Source organism: Megascapheus bottae, chromosome 28 (assembly GCF_031878675.1).
Source record: "Megascapheus bottae isolate mThoBot1 chromosome 28, mThoBot2.hap1, whole genome shotgun sequence".
Lineage (NCBI taxonomy): Eukaryota > Metazoa > Chordata > Mammalia > Rodentia > Geomyidae > Megascapheus > Megascapheus bottae.
This window is the reverse complement of record NC_143536.1, coordinates 3,741,953-3,765,493: the sequence shown is the minus strand read 5'-3', so window position 1 is coordinate 3,765,493 and position 23,541 is coordinate 3,741,953. Positions and strand designations below refer to the sequence as shown.

The 23,541-nt window shown below is 46.5% G+C and overlaps 1 protein-coding gene across 3 annotated transcripts; it reads right to left on the bottom strand.

Annotated features, from left to right (window-relative positions):
• Positions 1-889: 889 nt before the first annotated feature.
• On the bottom strand, positions 890-23,346 carry Anapc5 (anaphase promoting complex subunit 5). Of its 3 annotated transcripts, none has more exons than XM_090320009.1 (17): positions 23,022-23,346; positions 19,984-20,063; positions 19,207-19,316; positions 18,195-18,387; positions 16,659-16,725; positions 14,264-14,365; positions 13,367-13,557; positions 9,180-9,261; positions 8,462-8,551; positions 6,799-6,980; positions 5,619-5,754; positions 4,947-5,021; positions 3,699-3,820; positions 2,776-2,883; positions 2,550-2,697; positions 1,821-1,983; positions 890-1,217 (listed from the first exon to the last, which is right to left on the bottom strand). In XM_090320009.1, the coding sequence occupies exons 1-17, from the start codon at positions 23,190-23,192 to the stop codon at positions 1,006-1,008; spliced, it is 2,232 nt and encodes a 743-aa protein (XP_090176135.1). In that variant the 5' UTR covers positions 23,193-23,346; the 3' UTR covers positions 890-1,005. The 3 variants fall into 3 exon arrangements, with proteins under 3 accessions (XP_090176135.1, XP_090176137.1, XP_090176136.1); XM_090320011.1 differs by having other exon boundaries at positions 6,799-6,956; XM_090320010.1 differs by having other exon boundaries at positions 6,799-6,941.
• Positions 23,347-23,541: the final 195 nt, after the last annotated feature.

Genomic DNA, 23,541 nt, shown 5'->3' with positions numbered 1-23,541 from the left:
AAGAGCCAGTGACAGAGGCTGCAAACGTCCATTGGTTCCTTGATTTTAGGATTGTTTGGGTACAGCTGCTGTTTTTCTGGAAGCTCTGGAAGCGAGCAGCTGGCTCTGCTGAGCTGCAGGGTAGTGCAATCTTTTGGAGAGCATCTGCACTGTTCTGAGCTTCCCGCCCTTTCCTCTTTTTCTTTTTGGTCAGTCCTTTGGCTTTCTCAAGGTGAGTGACCTACCACTTGAGCCACAGCACCACTTTTCTGTGTCTGTGGTACTGAGGAATGGAACCTAGGATTTCATGCATGCTAGGCAAGCACTCTACCACTAGGCCTCATCCCCAGCCCTCCAGTGTGGCACTTCAGTGGCTCACTGAAGTCCAGGGACTTGCCAGCTGGGTGGTCTCTGAACTATGATCTTCCAGGTTTCAGTTCATCAGTAGCTAGGATTAGAGGAACGAGCCAGGGCTGCTATCTTTTTCCTTTTTAATCTCTTCTCAGTGAGTGACGTGGTTCCTATCACCCCACATAACTACCAGCTCATCCCCACAGAGGGGCCACTGCACAAGGAAACACAAGCTTCAGGAAGATCTGCACTGGAGCTGCAGGTAGAGCTCAGTGGAAAAGCAGCTTGTGCAAGGCCCAGAGGTCCATCCCCAGCAGAAGGAAGGAAGGAAGGAAGGAAGGAAGGAAGGAAGGAAGGAAGGAAGGAAGGACGGACGGACTATAATGAGGCCATGGAGAGGTCTGCCCACTCCCCAGAGTTCCTGATATGATCAAGAGGTTTACACAGAAAGAGAGTGCACATAATTCCTATAAAAACTTTAGCAATTCTGCCCAGAAAGCATCATCCTGGACTATCCTCTAAGAAGAGCAAAATGAAATACTCACTAGTGACAAAGTAAGACAAGCACAACAGAATGTAGTTTACTGACACGACAAAGTTCCGCCACCACAACCAGTGTGCAGCGGGGGTAGGGGGCTGGTGGGTGGGGTGCAGGGGTGGGGTACACCAAGCCCTCTAGATGTGGTTGATCAAGGGCATGGCATTGGCGGGCAGTTCCTGATGCAGCTGGCGGAAAAGCATGGCACACCGGTTCCTCTCCTGTGTCTTCCCTAGGACATGGTACAGTTTGGCCTGGAAGTAGGTGATGTCCCGGATTCGCTCTTTGCAGTCGACTTTCGCAAAATAGTTCTTGGCTTCATTGAGATTCTCAATGGCAGACTCCAGAGCTGACAGATAGTGGGGGAAACAACACACACATCAAACTCTACACAGCTTCCAAATCCTGGCATCTTATTTTACTTAACACGAACTAAATACCTTCATATTTTCCCTTCTTTAAGAAATTAGGGTAACAGCCGGGTGCAGTGGCTCACACCTGTAATCCTAGCTACTCAGGAGGCTGAGATCTGAGGATCGAGGTTCAAAGCCAGCCTGGGCACAAAAGGTCCTGAGACTCTTATCTCCAATTAACCTCTAGAAAATGGGAAGTGGGGCTTGGCTCAAAGGTAGGGTGGTAGCCTTGAGTTGAAGAGTTCAGGGATAGCGCCCAGGCTGACCAGTTCAAGCCCCATGACCCATCAAGAAAGAAAAGAAAAAAAAGAAATTAGGATAACAAACAAAAAAGCCGACCAGCACCACGAAGGTGAAGTTTTCACATCTCCAGGTGCCTGGCTGTCTGGTGTCATATGGTTAACCTTCATTGCCAAGCCTGCCTGTGAGAGTCCTCACTGTGTTACATCCCCTCACCCGCGCTGCCGACCACCTAACGCTGTGTGCTGCTCTGGGAGGGGAGCACGGCAGCATCCTGGGGCGTCTGTACAGCTTCCTACCTTCGGCTCTCTTCGGTGGATCATAGGAAGCTGAGGAAGCCACCTGGCACTTGGCCACTAAGAACATGGCGCGACCCTTGTCCAGGATAGCTCCATCTGCCAGAATGGGCTCGATGGCCATGTGGAGAAGTGTCAAGGCCTGTTCTGGAACCCCAAGGATGAGCTGGAAAAGAACCATCATAGCATGGTCACACCCACGGCCAGTGCCACTGCCCCAAGGACGCCTCTCTACCATGCTCACTGAACGGCCATCTCCACCCCCCTTTCCAGAACACCCAGCCATATGCGCCATGTGGACAGGATTTGTCTTGACAAAACAACTCAGTATTGATACCTTTTAGGCTAGGGACTCTATGGTGTCAAACTAGCTCTGTAAGAATTATTAGTGGTAGGTAGCATCTAAGAAAGTTACTCAAAAGTATAGGGGAAATAAAATGGTCTTCTAAAGAAACATGTACTTAGCAGGATAGCAGTAATGGAGGCACATGGCTCTGAGCCGGAGAGTCACTGGCACGAGGCAGGGGCCTTGTAGAAGATGGAGTCTCCTTTAGTGAACACAGTTTACTAAACCCGCAAGCCACCAGGTCATCAGGTTCCAAGGAAGGCTGGCATGCTCCACCACAAACACGTGAAAGCTCAGTGCGACCCTCTTCAATACCAAAAGAGCAGGAACGTACCACAAACCCGGGCTTGGGCACTAATGAGTGCTGCCCAAACAGTAGGGCTTACCTGCGCATAAGCCAAGTTCAGCACGGTTTCGGAGGCCAAGTACTGTAAGCGGTACTCCTTGGAGAGGGCTAGGGCCTGCAGCAGCACAGGCATGGCGATGGTGGGGGAGGAAGATCGCCAGTACAGCTCTGCCACCGACAGCAGGATGCTGGCCGCAAAGACATGAGCGGGTGAGGGGATGCATACCACCGGGGAGCGGGCAGGGTGCGTGTGGGCCACCGCTCACCTGATCACCATTTCTGTGTTCTTCAACTTTTCACAGTAGGTCAACAATTTCTGCAAAAGCTTGTGTGCTTCCGTCATTTGGTTCTGAGCTTGAAATACAACTGCTTTTCTGAAACAGAATCAAAAGTAATTCTACTGGCCAAGTAGAGGTTCACTGGGCTGGGAGTGTGGCCTAGTGGTAGTGCTTGCCTAGTATGCACAAAGACCCAGGTTCGATTCCTTGGGCTCAAGCCTAGAACTGGCAAAAAAAAAAAAAAAAAAAAAGCTGTTATCAAAGTCACATGACATGAGGTGTAAAAAGATTGGATTCTTTGGTTACACTGCAAATCTCCCAAAATGAAAAACTAAAATAGTATTATATTGTTTGTTTGTTTTTTTGCCAGTCCTGGGCCATGAACTCAGGGCTTGAGCACTGTCTTTAGACTTTCTCAAGGCTAGGGCTCTACCACTTGAGCTTCAGCACCATTTCTGGCTTTTTTCTATGTATGTGGTACCAAGGAATTGAACCTGGGTCCTCGTGCATGCTAGGCAAGCACTCTACCACTAGGCTAAACCCTAGGCCCTTAATTGTTATTTTTGTTCTTAGTTGTGGGACTTAAACTCAGGCCCTGAGTACTCTTCTCTAAGTCCTTTTGCTCAAGGATAGCACTCTACCATTTTGAGCCACACTCTATTTCTGGTTTTCTGGTGATTAATTGGAAATAAGGATCTCATGGACTTTCCTGCCTAAGCTGGCTTTAAACTGTGATCCTAAGATCTCAGCTCCCTGAGTAGCTAGATTATAGGTGTGAGTCACCAGCACCTGGCTGGGATCTAATTTTTGTCAAAAGAAAAAAATATCATAAAAAGAAAAACAAACTAGAATAGAAGCCATTAAGAAACTTCTTCACTCTGCCCCCCTCCCATCCCCCGCCAGTTTCTTACCTATAGACACCCTCTATGCTGTTAAGAGCCGTGATCCCTGTAACGAGTGAATCTGCCAAATGAAACTTGCCATCATTCATGGCTCGGTCAAACTGGATTTTCTGATCACATAGCATCCACAACTAGGAGAGAAAGAAAAAGGAAGTAAACATCACATTACTATTCCAGGGCAATGTAATAGTATTTTGGTTCACTTAGCAACTCTCCTTACAATGACTAAAGTTCTAGGCACTTCAGTTTTTTTCCCCCAGTAGTGGGGCTTGAACTCTGGGCCTGGGCACTGTCCCTGAGCTGAAGTGCTCAAGGCTACCATCCTATCCCTTGAGGCACAGCGCCATTTCCAGTTAATTGGTTAACTGGAGATGGGAGTCTCACATTCTTTAATGTCTGGGCTGACTCTGAATGTAGATCCTCAGATCTCAGCCTTCTGAGTAGCTAGGATTATAGGCATGAGCCACCTTGCCCAGCAATATATATATATATATATATATATATATGTATTTTTTTTTTTTGCCAGTCCTGGGCTTGAACTCAGGGCCTGAGCACTGTCCTTGGACTTTCTCAAGGCTAGAGCTCTACCACTTGAGCCTCAGCACCACTTCCGACTTTTTTCTGTGTATGTGGTACCGAGGAATTAAACCCATGCCTTTGTGCATGCTAGGCAAGCACTCTACCACTAGGCCAAACTCCCAGCCCCCAGTATTTTGTTTTTTGAAGGTGATTTTTGAAAAATATTAATGGCATGGCAAAAAGTACAGGGACCAGTGTAACAGATACCTGTCCAACCAGTTTTCCAGCTCCCATTTTGCTTTACTGATTTCAGAGGCTCCTACATTTTTTTTCCATTTCTGACTTTTCTATGCATGTGGTACTAAGGGAATTGAACCCAGGTCTTCACGCATGCTAGGCAAACACTCTACCACTAGGCCAAACTCCCTGTTCAGGCTCTTACATTTTACTGAACTTCCTAATAAATTCCTTCTTCCAGTATCTGTCATTTCCATTTCCATACCCTCCCCCCTTTTTTGGTGGTGCTAGGAATGGAATGTCAGGAAGGTGTTCTAAAACCCAATTACAGCCCTGGCTTCTCAGCTCAATATTCATTTTTTTTCCTTCTTTTTAACTGTCAGGATAATGTATACAGGGGTTACAGTTACATTCGTCAGGGAGTAGGTGCATTACTTCTCAGGCATCGATACCCCTTCAATATTCATTTTCTGAAAGAGGACTTAAAGTGTGCCAGGTTACCTGGGCATGCTGAGTATTGGGTGGAAATCGTTCCTTCAAGTGCTTCAGCACTTCCGCAGCTGCTGCGAAACAGCCCTGAAACAGCAAGAGGCACAGTCGGGTAAGGGAGCAAGCGCAGGCTGGCCACACGCCCTGCCCACTCCCCACATAGCAACCCGAGAGACACTAGGCTGAGGCTAGGGTTTGGAAGAGCCGTTTCTAGAACGTCTTAAATCAACCTTGTGTATTAATAAATAAGTTCTACCTACCTACCTAGTTGTACTGGGGTTTGAATTTAGGACCTTGAACTTCTTAGGCGGGCAATCTACCACTGACCCTGAGCCACAGCCCTCCTGGTTTTATTTTTCATAGAGTGTCGTGTTTTTGCCTGCCCTAATCCTCCTGCCTCCAGGTCCACATGTAGTGTATGCTACCACACTGAGCCCATTAAGTTTTTTATTCTTTTAAACAAAGCCCTCCCCCCCCCCCAAAGGAAGCTGGGTCACAGGAAGCATGACTCTGCGACTCTGAAGGAGATCAGAGACCCTGGGCTGCAGATGTGAACAGACTCCACTGCCACAGGCCGGAGCTAAAGGCCAAGCTACTATGCCGGGAGGACTCTGAAACCACGAGTCCCCAGCAGCCTCTCATTTTAAATTAATCATCGTAGGCTGAGCAGTGCGGTGTACATACTTGCTCCGAGTGGAGCTCTGCAAGGTGGCACAGGGCGACGGCGAAGGACTCGGTGTTGTTTTGCTGCACGCCTGAGTTCCCAGATTCCAGACTGTTCATGCTTAGCAACATCTGGGCTTGCTGCAGGGCCATGGTGCTGGGTGAGGAGAGCGAACAGGATGTGGCTTCAGGCAGCAGACCAGGCCGCCCCTGGGCACAGCCTGCAGTTTGTTATCTTCAGAGGAAAGGCGAGGAAGTAACCCCCTCTGCAGGCTCTGCTGTGTGGAAGCCGCTGCCTCCCCATGCCCACTCTCTTGCCCTTGGGCCAAGGAGAGCAGAGTGCATCCTGGGTGAGCAGCCCCCAAGGCACAGGAGTGCCAGGCTTCCACACCCCCCGCCCCCGCCCCCCTCGGCTTTCCCTGAGGACACAGTATATTAATTAGGTTTCACGGGTAAATTCAGACCCGATGCCATCCTGGCACCGGCTGCTCTGGCAATGCAGGCAGTGGCCAGTGTCGGCAGCTGTCTCAAGAGCACACCGTGCCAAAAAATTATCTGAAATACAAAAAGAAGACTGGTAAAAAGGCACTTGTTTCATTACTGAATTCCTAGAAATGGCAGAATGTCTAGGAGAGGGGGCGACATGGCTCCAGAGGACAATCTGGTTCAGAGGTTGAATTCCAAGCTACAGGTGGCTATGTGGAAAACGTAATATACAAAGCTGGAATATTCTCAAGAAAACACCTTGGCAAACAGAAAAGCAGCTTTCTCTACACAACAGCTGTGGGGAAGGGGAGCCGGGGGTCCCCGGCTGGGGAGAGGTCGGCCATGCAGCATGCAAACAGGAAGGAAAGTTCTTGTCTCAAGACAGAGGAACTTGTGGCTGGGGTCAGGTGACCTGGGTCCACTGGTCCACTACAACTAGATGTGTGATCCAGAGCCAAGACCACCTTCCAGCTACTCACAGAGCAGCTGGGAAGAATAAATAATGTGCATGGAGGGGGGGAAAAAAAAAAAACAACCAAACAAAACCAAAACAACTTAGCACAGTCAACAGGAACTTCTAAAGCATTAGTCTTTGACACACTACACAAACCACTTTCAAAGGGGGGAACCTTGTACAGAACCAGTCTGCTAGCTCCTGCTTCTCTCTGAAGGCTTCATGCCCTCCAGGGCCTGGGCAGTCGGCTGGAGGACTTACCTGCGGCCGTACAGCCTCCAGATGGCTGTTTTCTGGGCAATGCTGATGTCAATTAGCTCGGACAGGCTATGTTTCCAGTGCAGGAGGTCCGAGTCCTTCAGGGCATCCATCAGTTTGTTGGCTGTCTTCCCAGCAAACGCTCTCTGTTGAACAAGGGACTGTATCCCCAGGGAGGCGAGGTACTAAGGGGACAGATATACCCACCACCCAAGATAGAGATTACACGACAGAACTCATTCCACTCTTCAGAAATGTGGTGGATTTCACATTTCCGCACATGCACAGTGATAGCTCTACTTATAAAGTGCCTAAGCCTGACCTCAGCCCTGACCCGTGTGAGGTGCTCCTGAAACACTAGGGCTGCAAGAGAAGCAGAGGGCAACACAACAGAGCCAGGGCTTTGGCGTTTAGTTGAACCTGGACTTAAGACACTGCCTCTGCTACTTACGGTGTAACTTAGGGCCAGTCACTTAGCTTCTTAGCTAAGCCTCAGCTTCCTCATCTGTAAAATGGGCATCAAACCTATCATAAAGAATTGTCATAAGGGTTACAATGAAATCATAGGTCAAACAGTGCAGGGAACACGAGATAATAGGCGATCAAAAAAGAGCCTGTTATGAGCAACAAATGATCTTCTCTGTTGACTTCTACAGTCAACTCAAAAAGGTAGTCCAGAGTCTAGGGGAAGAGCTGTCTCACTTACTTCAAGGAGCCACTTCGGATCTGAGCACGGGATGCTTTTTTTCCCAGACAGAATCTCATACAATTTATGTATCTAACAAGCCTAGGCATTCATTATATTATCATGTCTAACTACTTTTCATTTTTTCCTAAGGGTTTTTTTTTTTGCTTGTTTGTTTCAAACTTTTTGAGACTGTTTCCACAGTCCCACTGCCAATGGTCCTCTTTTCAACCCATTTCTGAGCTAACGTAAGGTTCCTCGAGCAACAGAGAACTAGAGGCCCAGTCCTTGCTGCTTCCTGTGTGCACACATTCCCTTCTATGTTTTCTGAGCCTTCACTGAGACTCTAACTCAGGCCCTGCCTTAGTATTCTTGTGAAAAAGAAAGGACAGGCCTGTCCATGGGTTTACTGGTTCCTGGCTTTATTTTTTAAAACAAGGATTAGCAAAACTTTCCCTATAAAGGTCAGAGAATAAATGAATTTGCTTGGGACAGATGAGGGTTCCATTGTTTCCCATCCCTACCATTTAAAAACGGAAAACCCGCACTCCCTTTGAAAGTTAACGCATCACACCTGGTCCACAAGCTGGAAGGCTTGCCAACCCCTGATTTAAAAGTAAGACTCTCTAACACTGGGGGTGTAACTCAATGGTAGAAAACTTCCCTACCATTTCTGAGGCCCCGCACACGTACAAAAAGGCTTTACTAAAGTTCTCTAGAATATTCCTAAGTAAGTGTTGCTCAATAAACTCTAGATATTTCATCAAATTGATAAGTGGAGCTTTCACAGATGTTATTAGAACAAAGAGAACAGAGAATTTAGTGTTTTGATTAATAACTGAAGTCACAGGAAACGACCCAGAGAAGCCATACATGGAAATATCCATGCTAATTGTATCACTGGTTCATGACGGAGGAGAGCGGGAAGAGACAAGGCTCAACACCACTATGGAAGCAATCTCACAGAAAGATGAGCCTTACCGGTAACCCAAAATGTACTGCCTTCTTCACTGAGTGCTCCAGCAGAACATAGCTATCAGATCTCTTCTGCCCCAGGACATAAAGCCAGCTCTGGCAAGAGACAATCGTCAAAATGCATCATAATGACAGCCACAGCAAATATCCAGCGAAATATCAATGCACTCACAAGAAAGAACTAAAAGGGGCAAAAGAAGCACTCTCAATTACTCACTTAGGAGCTAGGAATCCAAATTAAACCTTTCAAATATATTAATACACTAGAGCCAGACTGAAATAAATACGCCATCCATCTATCTGCTGCAGTGCTCTGCCAGCTGTGAGTGCAGATGTTTGAAAGCATAAAGCCCCCATCTGGCCTTTTGAGAACCGTGATGACGAGACAGTGGTCAGGTGACTCCACTCCCTCCTGTGTTTCTACAGATCAATCTCACTGTGTTCCCAGGTACAGCACACCTCTTTTCATGAAGGCCAACACTCAACATGGCAGTTACTGTCTACTTCTATGGGGCAAGTGGCATCGTAGACAAGAACCGCCCAGCCCCCCACGGAACAAATGCCATGAAATTGAGGGCTGTAGGCAGCCCTCTCTGAATCAACATGGTGCTTCAGGGCGTTCCCTTCACTTGCTCCAGCTTGGGAATTAACCCGGTTCCAATGGGGCCTTCCGAAGGCCAACTCAACCCGCGAGCAAGAACCCCAGCCCAGAGGATGACCTCACCAAACAGTGCTGGAGACACACGTGGTCGTTGGACTCCTGGGCAATCCTAATTGCCTCCTGCAGGGCGAGCTCTGCCTGTTGGCTGATGACAGACTACACATTAATACCCACGAGCAGTCACAAACATGCACGAGCAAGGGCAGCAGGATTCATCTGCACACGAGCCATCCGCCCTGGGCCTCCGGGCTGGGCGCTGTGAGGACTCCGGGTGGCCCTGCGTGCAGCAGGCCACACCTGCTGCAGGGATTCAGACCGGGACCTCTCTAGGGAGAGCGTGTAATAAAGGGAATGAAGACACAGCTTTCTCTCTGTCCTTGAAAGTTCATTTCAGATGTCTAGTGCTGGGGCAGAGAAAACTAGCGTTTTAATTCTCATTGCATTTCCTTCCACATTGAGTTTTTTAAATTTTTGTTTCACTATATGCATTTGCTACTTTTATCATTTTCCCCCCCCAAAACTAGTTTACAAAGTATTTTCTAGTTAAGATCTGTTTCCCCTACTCATGTAGCTGTCCACTGCCTGTGTTTTCAGCCTCTCAGCTTCTATGAAGACTGGCCAGCTACCACTTCTGAACGCACCTCAGAATGCAATGTGACTCACTACCATCCATCACCGCATTTTGTTAACTACACCATAAAGCCTCTCCACAACACGTCAAGCCTGATGTTTTGGGTTGCTACTGATGCCAGGTCACTGGTAATCTTTAAATAAGGACCAGAAATTCTTGGGAGTCACTCACTGAAGGAAAAGTTTACCTAATTAAATTTCTTCCAACATCAGCAAGAGTTTTTGTTGTTGTGCTGTGGTTGTTGTTGGTCCTGGGCCTTGAACTCTGGGCCTGGGAGCTGTCCCTGAGCTCTTCAGCTCAAAGCTAGCACTCTTACCACTTTGAGCCATAGTCCCATTCTGGTAGTTAATTGGAGATAAGAGTCACATGGACTTTTATGCGTGGGTTGGCTTTGAACTGCAATCTTCAGATCTCAGCCTCCTGAGTAGCTTTGATTACAGGCACGAGCCACTGACACTTAGCTCACATGAGTTATTTTAACTTTATGTGCTGATTTTTTTCTCTAACTGTTTAAGGAAGTAAATAATGTACTTAAAAAAAAACACACACAACTGCTTTGTATTTCTTTCAGTCCCTTTCCTAAGCCACAGGAGGCACACCCTGACTGCACTGACATCTGAGGACTAAAATGTGAGACTTAGGGAAGAGGAGGTGGTTTGGAAAGACTAAACACAAACGCCTCATGTATGTACAAATATATATGCTACCATAGGACTAAAAAGAAGTCTTCTTTTTCTCAGGTAGAAAAAAAAGGCACATTACCAACATAAAAGGAGAGTCAGGGGGCCGGGAGTTTGGCCTAGAGGTTAAAGTGCTTGCCTAGCATGCATGAAGACCCGGGTTCGATTCCTCGGTACCACATACATAGAAAAAAGCCGGAAGTGGTGCTGAGGCTCAAGTGGTAGAGCTCTAGCCTTGAGAAAGCCCAAGGACAGTGCTCAGGCCCTGAGCTCAAGCCCAGGACTGGCAAAAAAAAAAAAAAAAAGGAGAGTCAGGCAAATCTTTGAAGGTTCTTCTGGGAAACCAGAAGAGCCTTCTGCTCATAGTTGCTAATCGGAAAATCCCTGCTAAATGTTTTCAATCAAAGAGCAAGAGGTAAACTGGTTATAATATCTGAAACTTCTAGGAAACTCCTATCTCAGGGCCTTTGTACTTGCTCTCCTCGCTGACAGGAAAAACTTCCTCCAGATACATGCACAGAGTATTCAACACCTTTAAGGTCTTTGTATTTCTCTTCAAATACTACGTGAGGAGAGACCAGGAAGGGCTGACCTGCTGCTGCCTTAGTACTCAAAGAAAGGGAATCAGAACTTGATGCATCTGTCTGGAAAAGGAATATCCCTCCCCCACAGTCCTGGGCTTAGGCTCAGGACTGAGCTCAGGCTGAGCACTGTCCTTGGGTTTTCTCAAGGCTAGAGCTCTACCATTGAGCCACAGCACCACTTCCAGATTTTTTTTTTCTTCAGATTTTTGCTATGTATGTGGTACCAAGGAATCGAACCCAGGTCTTTGTGCATACTAGGCAAGCACTCTACCCCTAGGCCAAATTCCCAGCCATAAAGAAGGAATATGCCTATGGAAGCAACAGCAGTCTCTATCTCCACACTCTACCCCTGGCCCCGCACATCACCGGGCATCATAGCTCTGTTCAGCCCAGACTGCCATCTGGCCGGCTCTGAGGAGCACCGCATCCCTAGCACCAGAATTGTGCCCAGAATACAAGATTCTCAACAAACGCCACAACTTAAGAAATCCCTACAATCCCCTGAGCTAAGTGGTAAGGACTGACTCAAGACCACAGTGCAGGACCAGAAACAAAGATGTGGAGACCTAAGACTACCTTTCCTCATTTCTACTCATTAACTAGTTATCTATCCACCATAAAAATCATAAACATAAAGACAGTTGAGGAAACTGTACACATAGTGCCCCGGGGAAAGCAGAAGTTGGTCACTGCCAAGTAAAACAGAAGTGTAAAAACTAGAGGCTCTTGCTGTACAGTGCTTACCTAGCTAGCACACATGAGACCCTGGGTTCCATCTAGGTGTGAGAGAGGGAAGACGAGAGGGAGGGAGGGAGGGAGGAAGGGGAAAGGAAGTGGGGAGGGAACAAGGAAGGCAAGAAGGAAAAATGGAAAGGGAAGAAGGACAGTAAGGAAAAAGACCAACCTGGGCAGAAAAGTCCATGAGATTCCTTTCCTAAGATGACTAGTAAAAAGTAGGGCTAGAGGTGTGGTTCAAGGGACGGATCACCAGCCCAACAAGTGTAAGGCCCCGAGTTCAATAAAATCCCTCATAGCAGCTCCCCAAAAGAGGGCTGGAATTAGACTCAAGTCTAACAAGCACAAAGCCCTAAGTGAAAATTCTAGTTTAAAACAGAAGAGAGATTAAAGTTAAATGCACAAAGAAAAGTTAGTTCATAAAAATATTGGGGGGCCGGGAGAATCGCTTCGCTTGCCTAGCGTGCACAAAGACCTGGGTTTGATTCCTTGGTATCACCTACACAGAAAAGGCTGGGAATGGTGCTATGGTTCAAGCGGTAAAGCAGACAGTGCCCAGGCCCCAGGACTGGCAAAAAAGGACAACCTGGAAAGATGGTTTGGAATATTCTCAGGTAAAACTATGGATGTGCTGCTTGAATTTACTTGCTGACATGCCTGGATGTTTGCTCTTCAAGAGTGCCTGGGCCTGTACTTGTCATTTACCCATGAGAGGCCTGCAAACGCTGAGCTACCTCAGCATGCTCAGGTCCTCCCAGATCATCCACCACCTGACAAGCTCCCATCAACCTGCACGCAAGCACCTCTCAAGTCTGAAAACCAGAAACAAATAGAACTCCTGAAACTAATAGAATTGCCTCACCCACATACAAATCTCCATTTTTGACCCTGTATCATTAATATACCTATCATTATATACCTAATCTCTGAAAAGACCTATAGCAGAGCCCACATTTCATTCAACTGCTAAAAAGCTGGGGGGGGGGGGAGGTAAACTCATTCAATTACTAACTTCCTCCATTTTACCGCTATTCAATGTTATTTCACTGTCTCCAAGAGCCTTCTTGTTATAAAAGTTAATCAATCTAACACTATTTCCCAAATGACTGATTGTCCAATTTTTACTTTTTATTTTTACACAGGCGAAAAGTGAAAACCAAAAGCCACAGGTACACCTTAGCCATGAAATACACCAGTGGCACCCCGGGCTCCCCATACTACCCGGGCAACAAGACTTTCAGCTGGGCAGTCTGACTTGCGGTAGTGTCCTGACTTCCTTCTGGTTTTTAAAATACTGAAAATAGTTTTGGCAGCCCCATTATTCCTCCAAAACATCCTTCTGGGAATCTCTGGCCTAATGACCTCATTTCCTTTTATTGGACTGCTAGGTTGCTTGTGGAAGTATTGCATGGGAAGCAGGCACAGAGGCAGTAATGCCACACAGGCGCGCCAGGGGGCACACTGCCTAGAAAAAAGTTTTTCCTGTTTGTTCCACTGAAGTTAGTGACAAGCTTGATTCTCTTTTTTCTTTTTTTAATGAACTAAGTGTTAGGACAAATTTCCATTCACACTGGAGAATTTGTCTCTTCCACCTGCCTGGGCAGATGTAGACAGACTTACTAGTGACCGAAGCGGCAGTGCAGGGCAGCCAGATTCAGTGCAGCGTATCTCAGGCTCCGGCCATAGCCCTCTTCCCCGTTACTCTTGCTCTCAGCCCCAGTGAGAATCAGGCGGTCGAAATAATGAAGGAGGCTGTGTGTTGAGCTGAAGACATCTTGGACGCGGAGGTTGTTTAAGTAGCTGAGGTAATGCTAGAACAAGAAGGAATCAGCAAGATCAGCTGTCCTCCTCCCTTCCCTGGGACTCGTGCCTATTGTTATGTGACAGGAAGAAGAAAAGGGGCTCAAGGTATCAGTTCCCCCCAAACAGCACACTCTCAGTTCCATTCCCGGCATTTCAGGCCTGAAACTGATAGGCCCGCTTCACCCTGAGGGCCAAATCGGGGAGCAGACCTCATCCGGCTGAGGAGTGACCACCGAAAGCTCAAGTAGAGACCTTCAATCCTGAACTCAGGCAGAAATTATACCATCAGTTTTTCTAAATATCCAAATTAAAACACATAACGAAAACAAAACAAAACAAAAACAGAAAGGAAAAATTCTCAGCCAAACTCCCTCCCCCCATACTTAGTTAAGTTTAAACAAAGGAACCTGTGATTGCTCAGCTGGTGCTCTTCCACGGCAGCCCTGTCTCCAGCCTGCTATTATTTATTGGTCTATTCTATCACCTTGGGTCTAAGGCACACAACATAGATGACGAATAAAAAAAGACATCTATAACTAAAGAAAAACCCTGGGGCCCAGGGCAGACAAGCTTTGCAACCTATGCTGTTACTTTCCACATTGCTTTCAAGAACCAAGGACAACAGATGGACCCTCACTTCCGTGTGGCCCTTCCTCGTGCTGAGGGGCCCTGACCACCCTCTCCAACTCAGCAACCAGGCCAGAGTCGACTCACCGCTTCAGCAAAGTCTGGATTAAATTTCAACAAGTTGTTCAGTTCTTTCTGCAAGGACGCTGGAGTGAGGGCTTTCGTCTCATCATTCTTCAACAGTGAAGCCTGAAATCACACAACGACAACTCAGCACAAGCAGCAGCCAAAAAGCATATGGAAATGCCTGTTCGACAGCATCCCGCAGGGACTAGAATTCAAGCTCCGCCGCTTCAGCCTCCGAGCGCTGTGTGCCACCGTGCTCGGCTCACCTTCCTTCAGAGATTCCTCAAGTGTGGCTCTCACCAGCTTTAGTGGCTTTACGCCTCATACTCCAGAAACACTAAATGTGGAATCTGCTGCATGGTTCTCACTAGACTCAATGCTATTTCCCCTCCCTGAAATGCCAAGCCTCCCAAACATCTACCCAACTCAGGGCCCAGCAAACCCATCCCCACTCTAAGCTCATCCTGCAAAAGGCGACCAGCAGAGGAGACCACTTGATCCCACCCACACATGCCACCACAATGTGCCACCTTCACCACAGCCCCAAACCCACAGGGCCATGTGATTGAGAGCCTGAATCTCCAAAGTCAGCCAAAGTTAATGACTCTACTTTATAAGTACACTATATCAGGTATTTCATTATGGTGATGCAAGGCTAATATAGACATAGAAAATTCCTAATGAAACATTTATACTAATCTAAGATAAAGTCATTTAATCTAGGCGAGTTTTCCTGTAAATAGCAGTAACTCCTCTTTCTTTTCTTTGAGTAATCTTACAGTAGGTCGTGCCAGGTAGCCAGGCTAGCCATGCACCTCCCACCTTAGCCTCCTCCTAAGTGCTGGTTTTAAAAATAAGCAGTTACAACATTTCTGATTTAATTCATTAGAGCACCATAAAAAGCTTGAAAGAACTGAATTTTGTATCCCAATCCCTAAAGATAATGTTATTATTTCAGTACATTTTACTCTAGTCCTTTGATCAGGATATGATTACACAGAAGAGCACATACATGGATACAGAGACGCATATGCACATTTCTAACAGCATGAAATTTTTTATTTTTCCTAACTTAATATATTGTAAGCTGTTTTACAATCTTTCAAATTATTTCTAAAAGTATTAACCCTTCATACATTTATAGTAGAAACTTATTGTCTTTTCATTTTGATAGAGCATGTTATCACAAGCATATATTTTATACTGAAAAGCAAATGATTTTGTTTTCTCCCAGAGCTTTTATGTTGAGGCACCACCCAGAGATCAGTTAAAAGTTAATATACAGTTCCTCTAGTCTAATTACACCTTTAAGTACTTACGTTTAACCTTTAATCCATCTGTAAATTTACCAAGTATGCAGGAGAACTGACAATCTGACTGACTGGTACGTCTCACAGCAAACCAACTAAATAAGTAAACCAGCCAACCTACTACCTTCCTTCCTTTTCTGTCTCAGCAGTGTGTCCCTTATCTTTTTCACACAAGGTCAGAGATCTACCACTTGAGCCAAAGCTCTACTTCCAACTTTTTGGTGGCTAGAGATAAAAATCTCTTGGAAGTGGCACTGTGGCTCAAGTGGTAGAGTGCTAGCGTTGAGCACAAAGAGGCTCAGGAACAGTGCCCAGGTCCTGAGTTCAAGCCCCAGAACTGACATAAAAGGAGATGCTTGCAGGACACAGTGGCTCATGCCTATAATCCTAGCTACACAGGAGGCTGAGATCTGAGGATCAAGGTTCAAAGCCAGCACAGGCACAAAAGAACTTGAGACTTTTATCTCCAATTAACCATTAGAAAACTGGAAGTGGTGCTGTGGTTCAAATGGTAGAACACTAGTCTTGAGCTGAAGAGCTCAGGAACAATCCCCAGCCCAGAGTTCAAGCCCCACAACTGACCAGAAAAATAAATAAATAAAAACTTCTGGATGCCAGGAACTGGTGGCTAGTGGTTCAGGCCTGTAATCCTGGTTGTTCAGGAGGCTTAGATCTGAGGATCAAGGCTTAAAACCAGGCCAGCTAGGAGAGTCCATGAGAGTTATGTCCAATGAACCACTAGGAAACCAGAAGTGGCACTGTGGCTCAAAGTGGTAGAACACTAATCTTGAGCAAGAAAGCTCAGGGACCGCACCTAGGTCCTGAGTTCAAGCCCAGTGACTGATTAAAAGACTAAAATGTTAGGACAAGAAAAGTCTAAGCTATATGTTTTGCGCTATTGGTGGCATACCATTATGAAGTGACCTTGCACTATCAACAGAAAAATAAAGTCACACAAAGAGAGACATTGCTGTCCCCACACACTGTCAGTGATGATGGAGCATGTAGGATAATGCAGGTGATCAACCTGCAAATATGACAGAGATATACCAAGACCTAGGACTACACAAGACAAAAAAAAGGGATTAACCACAAAATTAGCATACCTGCTGAGAAAGAAAAAACTCAGCTTGCTTTTGGGATAGAGGCCCACTGCAAGACACCTCCTCTTCTCTGGAAATAAAAGCAAAAACAATACTCAGGAATCACATAGAGTGAAAATGAGAACATTTGCAAAGTTACACACATCCATGTAAAGAATGGCTCAGGCCCTGAGGTGTAAATCTCATTTACAAAAACATAGGGGTGTGTGTGTGGGGGGGGATTTAGGCCATGTACAGTGGTGTATGCCTAGAATCCCAGAATTTCGGAAGCAGAGGCAGGGGTACCAAAACCTTGAAGCCAGCATGGCCTATAAAGCAAATCATGTCAAAACAAAAGAAACAGAGTTGTCCATATAATCCGACAATCTCTTCTAGGTGTATAGCCACAGAGCTGATGGCAGAGACTCAGCCTTTTACACCCATCTACATAGTGACAGCCTTCAAACAGTGAAAGCATGGGAGCAAACCAAGTACCCATCATAAGTTTTACACAAGCAAAAATGTGATACACACACACACACCACACACACACACACACACACAAACTAAAATAAAGGAAATGCTGACAAAAATGAGAGAACATGGAGGAGGCACGGGTGCGGTGGCTCACACCTGTAATCCTAGCTACTCGGGAGGCTGAGATCTGAGGATCAAGGTTCAAAGCCAGCCCAGGCACAAAAGGACCCGAGACTCTAATTAACCTCTAGAAAAGGGGAAGAGGGGATTGGCTCAGGGTAGGGCAGTAGGTAGCCTTGAGCTGAAGAGCTGACAGTGCCCAGACTGACTTCAAGCACTGTGACCCACAAAAAAAAAAAAAAAAAAAAAAAAAAAAAAAAAAAAAAGATGATATAAACCAATTACAAAAAGACACTGTGTGAGTTCACTTATATGAGGTAATCAGAATAATCAAGATAAGGGGCCGGGAGTTTGGCCTAGTGGTTAAAGTGCTTGCCTAGCATGCATGAAGACCCGGGTTCGATTCCTCGCTACCACATACATAGAAAAAAAAAAGCCAGAAGTGGTGCTGAGGCTCAAGTGGTAGAGCTCTAGCCTTGAGAAAGTCCAAGGACAGGGCTCAGGCCCTGAGCTCAAGCCCAGGACTGGCAAAAAAAAAAAAAAAAAGAATAATCAAAATAAGAGACAGAAAGCAGACTGGTGGGCTAGGTGGTTACAGAGCAAACTGGAGAGTTATTTAATAGGTTTTATTTTTTCTTATCTTTTGCCAGTGTTGGGGCTGGAACTCTGGATCTGAACGCTTTTCCTGAGCTTCTTTTGTTCAAGCGTAGTGCTTTACCACTAGAGTCACAGCTACACTTGTGGCTTTTTTTTCTGAGCAGTTTACTGGAGTTAAGAGTCTCCCGGATTTTCCTGCTTAGACTGGCTTTGAACCACAATTCTCAGATCTAGCCTCCCGAGTAGTTAGGATTACAGGTGTGAGCCACCAGCACCCAGCTTATTTAACAGGATTTAAAGATTAAAAGTCAGTTGTACTTGAAGTCCTCACAGGACCAGGATCCTTGCCAGCAAAGCCTGAGTTACCTTACAGATACATCAAGATCTTCCTTTTCCATTTTCCTTTCACCCTCCTCTCGACTGGCCAGTTCCATGTCAGCATCCTCCACTGTCTTTTTCTCACCACTCTGGAAGTACTGTTGGAGGGCAGTGTATAGCTTAAACACTTGACTGAAAGAAAGCTTACTGTAGGCCAAGATCATGTGACGCAGAAACAAGCCTACAAAATATGACACAGACAAGGGACAGGCATCAGTGGGTATTCAGCTACCTGACGCCATGACTGGTCACCATTCTACCTTCAACAGAAGCAGATGCTTGCAGGTGCATTCCCTCCACCTGGAAACTTCCCTCATACTTCACAAAGCTGGTCTCCTCTTCACTCACTGACTGGTCCCTCCCCTCTCCAATTTCCTATTTCTGTTCCTTATTTAATTTTATCATGGCCACTGCGACTCCCTAGAATGACCACATTTACTGGTATGCTTTTGACCACACATTTCTGCTTCCCTCCCCTCCCTGAACCCAGTCTCCGTGGGAGGGAAGTCCACATCTATCTTGTATTCCAGAGCCTGGCACACAGTAGATCCGCAAATAAATGATGTTGAATAATATAAAAATGGTCATGCAAAAAAGGCAGAGGGATGGAGCTAGTAGAGAAGAGTCGTGTACATGCTCACTAGACGAACTGCAGCGGTGGTACTTGGTACTTACCTCGCTTCCTAAGTTTGGCTGGTGACCCTCACTTACGGTTGCACAATGCAGGCAAATGATCCAGAGGAACTGTGGAAAGAGCTGGGAAACCCTAGAGACCCCAGGACCAAGCTCAGACTCGGACTATTGTAGACAAAACAGAGAGGGTGCTTTCCCACAAGTTAATGATTGTAGAGATCAAAGCACACGGCAATAAATACAAACAACAGGTTCAACACCCCTATTGTGTTTGTTCACAGACAGAGAAGACTAGTGATAGATGTCATGTAGAAAGCTGCTCCCCTTCATGAAAATACTCTCTACTCTTCTTAGAAGAGTGCCATACCTACTACACTTGTTTTGTGAACCTCTGGTTCAGTTCCAGAAAAAGAATCTGAAAGGTCATCAAAAAATTGTTCCATATCCTTCAATTCGCCTTCAGCCATCAGTTTGATTCTGAATGAGAAAATTGAGGTGCATATTTTAGGAAGTCCCTTTGAACAGCTGCCCGCGATTCAAATGCTTCTACTACCTACAATAAACCTATTTTCAAGGCGACTCAAAAATCACTATAAAATTGTGGCATGTAAAATAAACTTTATAACTGAAAAAAGGTCACTCCCCATATTTCTAATAAACATTGTAAACTGTTTTTTTAATCATAAAATCTGACAATGCTATCAGTTCATAAAAATGGAACTATCTGTAACTAAAAAGGAGGTAGACCCATAAGGAGTATGAAAAATAAAGTTGCAAAATACTATAGTAAATGTTATGCATTTTCTTGAAAAAATAAAAACAAACAGAAAGATACTTAAGGAAATAAAGGTAATTTTATTGATGTATTCATGTATTTGTGCCAGTCCTGGAGGTTAAATTCAGGGCCTAAGCACTGTTCTTGGGCTTTCTCAAGATTAGAGCTCTACCACTTGAGCCACAGCACCATTTTCAGTTTTTTCTATGTATGTGGTACCGAGAAATCCAACCCAGGTCTTAGTGCATGGTAGGTGAGCACTCTACTATTAGGCCAAACTCCTGGCCCTATAAAGATAATTTTTAATTGCTTTGTATTTTTCATCCATCTTGATGCCTTTCTGTACATATAGAAAATAATGAGGTTTACCTGATCTGCACTGAATTCGCCAGCTGAGGACAAGATTCTTCAATTAGCTTGTATAGTTTTGATAGTGTAATATCGGGACCCTGTAAAAAGAAGCGAGAAGAAAGCTACAGGTAAATGGTAAAGAACTGGAGACTGCTAAAGATCTACAAACACAAGTTCATTTGCTCATCTCTCTACTTTAACAATCATTCTAAACATGAGCTCTCAAATTACGATTTTTCTATCTACCCAAAGCACTGATATTGGTATAAGTGTTATATTTCACACATGGATATTGTTTTTGTGTAATCCGGTGGAGTGGTGTAAACTGGAGGAGAAAAACACAGTATTTATAGTACAAGTCTTCCCATCGTTGTAATCACGGCAAATTTGAGTACTATTCCTTATCAGTTTATAAAGAAGGTACTTAAGCCAGGCTCTGTTGGCTTTGTAATTTTAGCAACTCAGAAGGCTGAGGTCTGAGTATCAGCCAGGCAGGACAGTCTGTAGGGCTCTACCTCTAATTACACACCCCACCAAAAGCTGGCAGCTGGAAGTGGAGCTGTAGCTAACCTGTACAGTGCTAACCTTGAGCAAAAAAGCTTAGTAATAGTGTCCAGGCCAAATTCAAGCATCAGGATGAGCACCAAAAAAAAAGAAGAAGAAGAAAAAAAAAGGTAAGCTATAGAATAGTACATACCTATAATATGCATAATTGTATCCATTTAGAAAGACCCAATCAAAAGCGGTACTCAACAAAAAGATGAATGAGTCAATATTGATGATAATCTCTAAAAATAATCAGGAAGCATGCAGAACCATCACTGTATTTCATCCCATCAAGGTTTGCGTTACCGGGCTGGAAGCGGCCTAGTGGTAGAGTGCTTGCCTAAAGCCCTGGGTTCTATTCCTTGTTTATCACATATGCAGAAAAAGCTAGAAGTAGTGCTGTGGCTCAGGTGGCAGAGTGCTAGCCTTGAGCAAAAAGTGTCTAAGGACAGTGCTCAGAGTTCAAGCCCCGGACTGGGGGGGGGGGGGAGAAGATTTGCATTACTTTGTTTTTTTTTTTTTTTTTTTTTTTTTTGCCAGCCCTGGGCTTGACCTCAGGGCCTGAGCACTGTCCTTGGACTTTCTCAAGGCTAGAGCTCTACCACTTGAGCCTCAGCACCACTCCGACTTTTTTTGTATGTATGCGGTATAGAGGAATCCAATTCCGGCCTTTGTGCATGCTAGGCAAGCACTCTACCACTAGGCCAAACTCCCGGCCCCTAAGTTTTTTTTTTTTTTCTTAAACAATAAACCTTTGTAGGCTAGTTGAGTGGTTTAAAACAAACTAACTTTAAAAGTCAAAAAGTAGGGGCCGGGAGTTTGGCCTAGTGGTAGAGTGCTTGCCTAGCATGCACGAAGACCCGGGTTCGATTCCTCGGTACCACATACATAGCAAAAAACCAGAAGTGGTGCTGTGGCTCAGGTGGTAGAGTCCTAGCCTTGAGAAAATCCAGGGACAGTGCTCCGGTCCTGAGTCCAAGCCCAGGACTGGCAAAAAAAAAAAAAAAAGAAAAAAGTCAAAGAGTAGGCAGAGAGTTTGGCCTAGTGGTAAGGTTCTTGCCTAGCATGCACAAAGCCCTGGGTTTGATTCCTTGGTACCACATACATAGAAAAAAAGTTGGAAATGGTGCTGTGGCTCGGGTGGCAGAGCTCTATCCTTGAGGGGGAAAAAAGCCCAAGGACAGTGCTCAGGCTCTGAGTTCAAGCCCCAGGACTGGCAAAAAAAAAAGTCAAAGAGTAAGGCTAGCCGGGCGAGATTCCTCACACCTGTAACCCTAGCTACTCAGGAGGCTGAGATCTGAGGATCTTGGTTCAATGCCAGCAGGAGCACTACAAACCCTGAGAGACTCATCTCCAATTATCTCCAATTAAACACCAGAAAACCAAAAGTGCTCCTGTGGCTCAAAGGGTAGGGTGGTAGCATTGAGCTGAAGAGCTCAGGGACAGTGCTCAGGCCCAGAATTCAAGTCCCATAACTCACCAAAAGAAAAAAAAAAAAAGAGTAAAGCAAATGAGATCTGGTTGGAATGTTACTATATAAGTTTTATATACTTTGATTAAAAAGAATTAGTATTCCAGATGGAAAATTAAAAAACAAAATATTGAGAACTGAGGGGAAAAAAGCTTGCTCAAGTGGCACCTGGTACATAGAACTGCAACACACACACACACACACACACACGCACGCACGCACAGTGCTTAACATTGTCTGCTCCACACTTATGTCGTTATTAATACTTTAATTACAATTCTCTAGGGCAGGAAAACAATTAATACAGATCTATCTCTGTGTCCCCAACAGTCATGGCTGTTATTATTGTTATTATTATTTGCCAGTCCTGGGGCTTGAACTCAGGGCCTGGGCACTGTCCTTGAGCTTTCTCCAGGCTAGCAGACTACCTGGGCCAAGCACCAGTTTCGACTTTTCTGTGTGTGTGGTTCCGAGGAATGGAACCCAGGGCTTCGTGCATGCTAGGCGAGCACTCTACCCACCCCTAGGCCAAATTCCAGGCCCAGGACTATTATTTCCTAGGCCCAGTTTGCAGAAGACAGCAGATCTGAGAATGCAACGCTGCACCTATCACTCACATAACAAATACTGAAGCCAGACGCGAACCTGCAAAAGGACGGCACGCGAGGAACCTGGCCTACCTCAAGTGTTTCTCGCCCAACCCGGCCCGGCCCGGCCCGGCCCGGCCCGGCCCATCCCATCCCATCCCGGCCCATCAAAGCCCAGCGCAGCCCATCCCGGCCCGGCCCGGCCCAGCCCATCCCGGCCCATCAAAGCCCAGCGCAGCCCATCCCGGCCCGGCCCGGCCCGGCCCGGCCCAGCCCATCCCGGCCCATCAAAGCCCAGCGCAGCCCATCCCGGCCCAGCCCAGCCCGGCCCGGCCCGGCCCAGCCCACGACGCGCGGGTTCCTCCGGGCCCGGGGCGGCGTCCGGTCCGCGCAGCGCAGGCCCTCGCCGAGCTCGCTCGCTGCGGGAGCGCGAGCCGGGGGCCGCCCCTCACCTGCAGCAGCGGCAGGAGCATCTGGTTGAGCTTCCGCCGCTCCAGGAGGCTGACGGCGCCCTCGCCCGTGCGGCCCATCTCGTTCAGCAGCACCAGCACCGCGATCTTATATGGCGTCACCCAGTCCTTGATGCCAAACACGTTGGCGTGCACCACGCCGTTGGTCATCATTGGGCTGAAGTTAGGCTTTTGTGGACGCTCGCCATGGCGGCCCCTCCGAGAAGATCAAAACTCCTCGGAGGGACCGCCACGCGAAGCGTCCAGCACTCGCTTTAGGCCATCTCGCGACCCGCCATACCACAAGCCTCCCTCCACTTCCGCTCGCCCGAGCGATAGCTCCGGAAGTTGGTCTTCTCCCGCTCGCGACGTGCAGTCGGCCAATCATAGGACAGACTAGAAGGACGCAGCCAATCAGAATGCCCAGGAGCGCGGTGGGGGTGGGGCAAATGTGGAGTTCTCGGGGCGGATTCCCTGCGGAAACACTTGCCAAAGGAAAAGCGCTTTCCCTGTCTACGTGGAA

Coding starts and splice junctions, on each gene's coding strand:
- Anapc5 (XM_090320009.1), bottom strand. CDS start 23,192: ATGATGACCAACGGCGTGGTGCACGCCAACGTGTTTGGCATCAAGGAC. Junction 20,064..23,021: donor TGCTCCTGCCGCTGCTGCAG/GTGAGGGGCGGC, acceptor TTCTTTTTACAG/GGTCCCGATATTACACTATC. Junction 18,388..19,206: donor TCACAAAACAAGTGTAGTAG/GTATGGCACTCT, acceptor CATATTTTGTAG/GCTTGTTTCTGCGTCACATG.